Genomic DNA, 7,253 nt, shown 5'->3' on the forward strand with positions numbered 1-7,253 from the left:
CTCTAACCCTTGTAAACTATCAGTAATATAATAAAAAATAAAACCATAAGAAAATGCTTTTTACTAATCACTGAAAATAATGTGTTTTGCTGCTCTGGGAGGTAAAGCTATAATGTCTGTTCTCTAAAGGGTTAATGTTCAGGGGAGGGAGGGGCTAGTTGTGTGAGTGGAGAGAGACGAACCACGCTGCCTGCATCTGGGACAGAGGATTCGGAGGAGCTGTGTTTTTTTTTTTTGGGTCCAGGTAGTTGAAGCTGCCCCGTCATGTTGATTTTTAAACATATTGTTGAACTCTTAAGAGTTTTTAGATGACTATGACAGCATTTTTGCAAGCTGAGAGTCATTATGATAGCTTTTTAGCTTTACTAATTTAGCAAATGCTCTGCCCATCGATGTCCGCTCTGAGTAAACAAATGAAGCTCAACCTGGCAGGGAGGCATGTAAAGCCTGGCAGAACGCGGTGGGAATTTATCGTTTTTATCGCGAGATGACAAATAATTACCATGGTGAATGCCTTCGACGGTATATCACACACGATAACATATCGCCCATCCCTAGTGGGCAGATGTATACTTATATTAGCTCACCTCTTCTCCTGTGACCTTATTCCCATCACTTCTTACTCATCAAGAAAAATATTCTTAACAAATGAATGTATCCAACAACACTGTCACTTACAACTCCTTTTAAGTTTAAAACCTTTGAAACTTGAGACAGTTTTGTTTCAAGATTAAACTCCAACTTACAAGTTTACCCTAAAAGCCTTTTTTATGGTGAGAAGAAAAAAATAAAGTGAATTTGTATTTTGCAACACAGTTGAACTACTTTAATTTTTTTAAGAGCAGATCGAATCAGAACTTCCTGAATCTAAACTGAACTGATTTAGGGAAATGGCCTCGATACCCTGGTTATTAGTCCTTGTATAAAACTCTGCAGTGTGTGTCAGTGAACTGCACTTTTAGGTACAGTTCATGTAAAGCCAACATTTGGTCATGCTAGCTGTAATATTTACATCAACACARTAAGATTTTCTGACTTTCTTGTCATTCATACTGTAACACATTTTACTGTACCTTATTGTAGTAGCCGTAGGTGATTGCATTTGGATGAACTCCAGCCTTCTTCATCTCAAAGAGGACCCTGACAGCCAGGACAGGTTGGCCGTACTGTCCACAGAGCTGCATCAGGACCCGGTAACAGACCTGTGTGTGTGAAAAAAGCACAGAAATTATGAAATATACACATTATTTATTTTCAGATTTTTTTTAAATCAGTGCAACACAACTGAAGTACCTCATCAGGGGGCTGCAACTTCTTTGACTGCATCTTCCTGAGCACGTCGTAGGCRGTGCGAAGTGCCCGTACCTTCGAGTGACACACCTTCACGTACGCAGGCAGGCAGATGAACCACAGACCATAGCAGTGACGGAGCAGACACTTGGACCACAGCTGAGGGATGGACGAGTACTTCTTAGCTATCTTCTGGGCTGATTTGATTTCCTGTGAATGAATATTTGGACAATGTGTCATTAATAACAATGTTTGAGAATGTGGAACTTTTGCTGGAGATACTACAGGGTGTGAAACAAACCATCATCACCCTCACCTGAAAAAAAAAATCATTGTTTAAAAAAATTGTCTAAAAGCAAACAAACAAAACTGACTGTCCAGACTATATGTTCACTTTTCTTTTAAAAATCTAAATTAAGTTTAAATGCAGTTCTATAAAGTGACACTAATATTTTGCTTGGAGGTTTTTCTTCTGACTTTAGATATCAGATCATCTCACAACAGTGTTTGCCAAAACACGTTGGACTTTACTGACAATTTACAATTGTCCATCAACAAAACTTAAAACTGTCAGACATGTTGACCAACGTGCTTCTCAAACCTAACAAATAAATTATTTACACAGAAAATCCCTGTGGATTATCTGTGTGTCCCACTGTCCAGGCAGACATCTCTGCCGAACATTTTTTCAGTGGGACAAAAGAGATAGTCAGTGATTGGTTGGCTGCCGCAATGCGTTCTATCCAGGATTTTGATTGGTTTAGGCACCAGAAGCCCTAAGGATGTTATCTGGCTACAGCGAGGTAAACTAATTTCTTTATAATTTTATAAATTTGTGGATGTTTTCTTGTGTTTCTGGTGTTTTCCGTTGTTTCAGCATCATTTCTTAAAAGTATGTGTTAACTCCTAATACTTTTTTTGATTATTTCTGATCAATTCTGTCGGTTTATTAGATTTTTTTGAGCAGCATGAGTAAACCTCTGGTAGAAAATTAAAAATCATTTATTATTATTTTTACTAATACTCCAGCAGATTACAGTAATACTGTTTCCTCTCTTTTTTTTCCAAGCATGCTTAAGTGGCTACAAAATGGGGACCTCAAAGGCCACCAAGCCTGGAACCAAGCCAAACTACAAAAGAAATAGAAGTATTAGAAATGAGGAAATCAGCACAGGAGAGGAAGATGAGGAAGATGTGGAGCCTGGAGCAGTTGCAACAGCTTCTACTATAGTGACTATCTGAAGAGGACAGGGATGTGCCAGATTGTAGTGATTCAGATGATGATGCAGATCATGAGATCTTTGATGAACAGGACTTTGAGACCAACTGTAGGAAACTAGAGGACTACTGCTGCTGCACTTTTGATTTCAGTGCCTCTTTTGAGGAAAAAAATTACAGTAATTTCAATAATTCTGAACTGTAATCTGATATTTATTTATTGCTAATAAAAGTGTTTTGAGTTCACATATAAATCTTTTATATATCGATAAAACTCCTATTTGTTGAAGGTACAGTGAAAATAATGTTTGCATTATTGTAGGGGTAACCCTGGTGAAATATTCATTTCTATTTTTTGTCTTTGATTTGCTTATACACTTATAAGAAGAAAGTCATTTTAAAGTTTGTTTTTTTTTTTCTTTAAAGTGAATGAAACAATATGTATGTTCTATATGTGTTTTCATTTAATCTTTTAAAAGAGGTTATAATCAATATATCATTACTCAAAGTTTTATTTAATTAATCTTTGCATCTCTTTATTACAGAGTATAACACTGTGAAGGGAAAAGAGTTGAAATGTGTTTTAATGTTTTTCTTAGTACTGGTTTATTAATCATGGTTTTATCATTTTTAAATTGATTTAATAATTAATTATAATGTACTATTAATCCATTGGTGCAAAGGTGTGACTTATAACCTCAGTGAAGTGATTTCTAAGTCCACCAGTTTAGTCTGCCTTTTTCAGACTTCCAAGGTTTTTGCTGATAACAACTTGCAGCTGGTGGGAAAGACAGATTGTTTACCTTCTCACTCTCTTTCCTCTCAAAGTACTAATTTTTTTTTCTATTCAGACAGTTAACAGTTGTTGTTCGTGTCTGTCCGTCGGAGCGAATGGTTCTGACTGGGTTTTCTCTGAGGTGTGCGTGTCCGTCTCTGGGCACCTGCATGGATGTAAACCTKSATGGATGTTACTAACTGCCAAGCACCTGCCTGAGACGACCAGCGCCGAGAGCCTGTGAGGCTCGTTAGGGGAGACGAGAGGCTTCTCAACCCCTAGCTGTCATGGAGACATTATCCACCTGCGGGCTTCAATGCTGACAATCTCAAAACCGTCTACCTGCCTGGCTGTCGGCCATGTCTGAAGACATCAAAAAGGTAGAACAAAGTGTTTGCTGAGATGGGTCGCCGAGGTGAAGTCTAGCCCGGAGATGTCTCGTGCTGTGACATGCTGTTTGCTGGTCTGGTCTAATTTAAAGAACAAGTGCTAAATCACTAATTTCTTTTCCTCCTATTCCTTAAAGCTTAAACTTTTATCTTTATTCTCTTATTTACTTAAAACTTAGTCAAGTAGCGTGCCAGTAAAGTTACAACACCTGGAACTTACTGTTTGTGACAACTCTGAGGTGAAATTTTTATGTCGAAAGTTATAACTTGTGTTCATTTATTCATATAATATTTTTAATAAATGTTTGTATGTTTAATCCTGTTCATATATCTAAAAATAAATTACTTTATTTTGGAAATACGTTCAGGTCACAAGTTTTCATTTCTCTTTCATAATCAGAGTTGATATCTTGTCATTTCACTTTGATTTCATAACGCAAAGATCTTGCGTAAGATATTATTCTGTGGAATTGAGCTGGCCTTAATTTCATAGAGTGAGTTCTTACACAAACGTCACTACAACATCTGTAGATTTGAAGCACAGAGTACATTGTGCTGTGTGCTTCAAAAATGTCCTGCGTGAGATTCTGTCTCTTACTGTGACAGTGTTTGCAAAAACCTTTGAGTGACTCAAAAGTTATCGCAACAGAATCTGGTTCCAGCTGCTCTCACCTGTTTGGTGCGTCTAAACATGGGGGCGGGGCTGGTGGGACAGCTGTGCCGGGCAGCGAGGCGAGAGGAGGGTGTCCACAGGCCCTCCACGGGGTCAAACAAGTCGAGACTCAACACTGGAAAGCCGTCATACCTGATGAAGAACAGACAAATACATTAGGAACTTCCCTGTGTGTCAGATGTTACAGAAAAACTAAAGACTGATTATTATACTGATATGAGTTGCYTTTACACAGCAGGGTCTGAATGGGTTTGGGGACTGATCATATTATCTGACGGCTACAGAACAATCTTGCTCATATATTCATTATTTGTGCACATAATTTAACATAATTTAATTTGTCTTACTATACAGCACTGTGGTTGTCCTTGTGRTTTTTAAAATGTGCTCTATAAATAAAGTTGATTGATTGATTGATATTATTTGATATGTACACTCAAACAAGATATCTGTAATTTGTGTTGTGCATTAGGACATTTGAACACCATGGAACAAAAGGGTTTGTTTACTCGCTGCTGTTCATAGTTCACGTGTTAAATCTTTCTGACCATCCAGTCTGTAGTGTTTCAACACCTCTGTGCACAACACCCAGAACAATCTCACTGTTGGGCTCAGCTCTATTTAAGATGGCCACCACAGTCAACTGACAATAAAAAAAACACAAAATTAATTCAAACAATTTCACAGATATTGAGTAAAAATTAGTGTGGTAGTAGCTGAGCATTAGCCCCAACACATCCTCCAGGCATTTAACATCTCTGCCTAAAACCTTGTCAATAACTACTGGATTAAACTCTGTGGAAAAACTGTAAATGAGTGAAATTACATTATGAAACACAGGATAAATTTGAATTAATTTACCAGGATGTAGTCACTTGATGTACATCTGAAGTCAGCTCAATTTAAGATAGCTGCCACAACTAACCTACCTCAGCAAAGACAACAATGAATATAACTCAGTATGTCTGACAGATAGAGAACTACAGTTTAATGTGGTAATACTTAATAATCATTCATAACACATACTTTGATCCTTTCAGCACAAATACTTTCAACAAGATCTTTGAATTTTGCATGAGATTGCATATAATGCAATTAATGCAATTTATGAGGTTTGACCAAAACAACTACAGCTCTGTCCCTTCTCATCATAAAATTCAAAACAATTTATAACAATTTGTATTTCTTAAAGAGAAGCTAGGCTTTTATTTAAGAATGCAAAAGAGCAACAGGATTCTGTGGTCTAAGCTTCTAATGATATTGTACAATCCAGTTACTGACTTGTTAGTCTGTTTAGTCATTATGCTTTAAAAGCTTGATAGAGAAGCTTCAACATACTCATTAGATCCATCTGTTTCATTTTTTGTTAGAAAAATACTTAATGAGCCAATCACTTGGCAGAAACTCGATGAAATACACTTGCTGAGGTTCAAACTGGGCATCAGAATGGGGAAGGAAGGGGATTTAAGTGATTTTGAATGTGGTGCAGTTGCTGATGCCAGACAGTCTGGTCAGAGTATTTCAGAAACTGACAGTGTATTGTGATTCTTCCAATCATGTCTGGGGTTTAAAGAGAGTGGGCCAAAAAGAAAGAGAAAAGATCAAATGAGAAGCATCTGTGAGGACAACGAAGCCTTGTTACAGTCAGGGATCAGGGGAGAGTGGACAGACTGGTTCCTGTTGCAAGAAAGGCAACAGCAAATAACCCTTTGTGACAAATAAAGAAATCCAACACACCACATCTAAACATGGAGCAGGTGGGCTACAGCAGCAGAAGACCACTCTGAGTGCCCCTACTCTCAGCTGAGAACAGGAAACTGATAAACAGTTCAGACTCACCAAAACTGAACAACAAGAAGAGGGAAATAAAAACACATTGTCCTCTCTGAGCAGTCTCAACCACTGGACTCCAGTGGTCTCCACAGTCACCAGAGCTCAATCCAACCACTCACCTTTGATGTGGTGAAATGGGAGACTCACATCATGGATGTTTAGCTGACAAATCTGCAGCAACATCCTGTTCCATCATGTCATAAACTAAAACGTCTGAGCAGTTTTTCCAACACCTCGTCTTGTTCAGTCTATGACATGAATAATTTAAGCAGTCCTGGAGTTGAACCTACCAAATTCTGTAAATATAAACAATTGAGCAACACTTCTAAATGTTGTGTTTTTACCTGTAGCATAATGGATGCTCCTCTCCATCAGCTAATGGAGGAAGTTCTGGAGGCGTGATGAAGACCGTGTGCTCACTGCGCTGGGACTCATCTGTCTCTATCAGCCTGGCCTCCTCTGTCCTGTCACCATCCACCTGCAGAGAACAGCACAGACAGATTTATGTTGTAGTGCTGTGTCTAAAAATAAACAGGATGAAATGTATACGAGTAGATGCATTATTTCAAAAAGTTTATTTTTTTTATTGTCAGAAAATAATTTTTAGCAGTGTTGAAGCTGTCAATCTGAGACAGAGGAGAATATGATAAGTGACTTAAGAGTTTCAGAGGTGAAGTGCTGGTTCCTCACTCCTCCCACCCCTGTGTTTGTCTCAGGAATACTCTCTCCACCTCTGCAGGCCCTTTACAAATTATTCAAACTGAAGTCACAAACATACAATATATGGAACATCTTATAAAATATAAGTTCAAACTATAAACAGAACAGAAGTTGCGAGTCCTCAATAAAGACAAATACATCTTCTGGGATAGGCAAAACTAAGCTCAAAGCTACCCAACAACAACATGGAGTGGGCATCTGCTGCCCACGTCCAAAAAGCTACAAGTTACAACTTCTGTTGTATGCATGGTTTATATATACTCCTGTGATAATTACAGTGGTTTGCAAAAGTATTCATACCCCTTGAACTTTTCCATATTTTGTCACATTACAACCACAAACATAAATATATTTC

General features: G+C 37.9%; 1 protein-coding gene across 2 annotated transcripts in view; it reads right to left on the reverse strand.

The window, feature by feature from the left end:
• Positions 1–7,253, reverse strand: part of LOC106527424 (C-myc promoter-binding protein) — a 93,586-nt gene that overhangs the window by 31,170 nt on the left and 55,163 nt on the right. For both annotated transcript variants that reach the window (XM_014022306.1, XM_014022307.1), the window contains 4 exons: positions 6,523–6,656; positions 4,345–4,477; positions 1,294–1,500; positions 1,074–1,202 (listed from right to left, as the gene is read on the reverse strand). In XM_014022306.1, the coding sequence (XP_013877760.1) occupies positions 1,074–1,202; positions 1,294–1,500; positions 4,345–4,477; positions 6,523–6,656 (603 nt within the window). The remainder of the gene's footprint in view (positions 1–1,073; positions 1,203–1,293; positions 1,501–4,344; positions 4,478–6,522; positions 6,657–7,253) is intronic.

This window comes from Austrofundulus limnaeus, unplaced genomic scaffold (assembly GCF_001266775.1).
Source record: "Austrofundulus limnaeus strain Quisiro unplaced genomic scaffold, Austrofundulus_limnaeus-1.0 Scaffold323, whole genome shotgun sequence".
In the NCBI taxonomy this organism is placed as follows: Eukaryota; Metazoa; Chordata; class Actinopteri; order Cyprinodontiformes; family Rivulidae; genus Austrofundulus; species Austrofundulus limnaeus.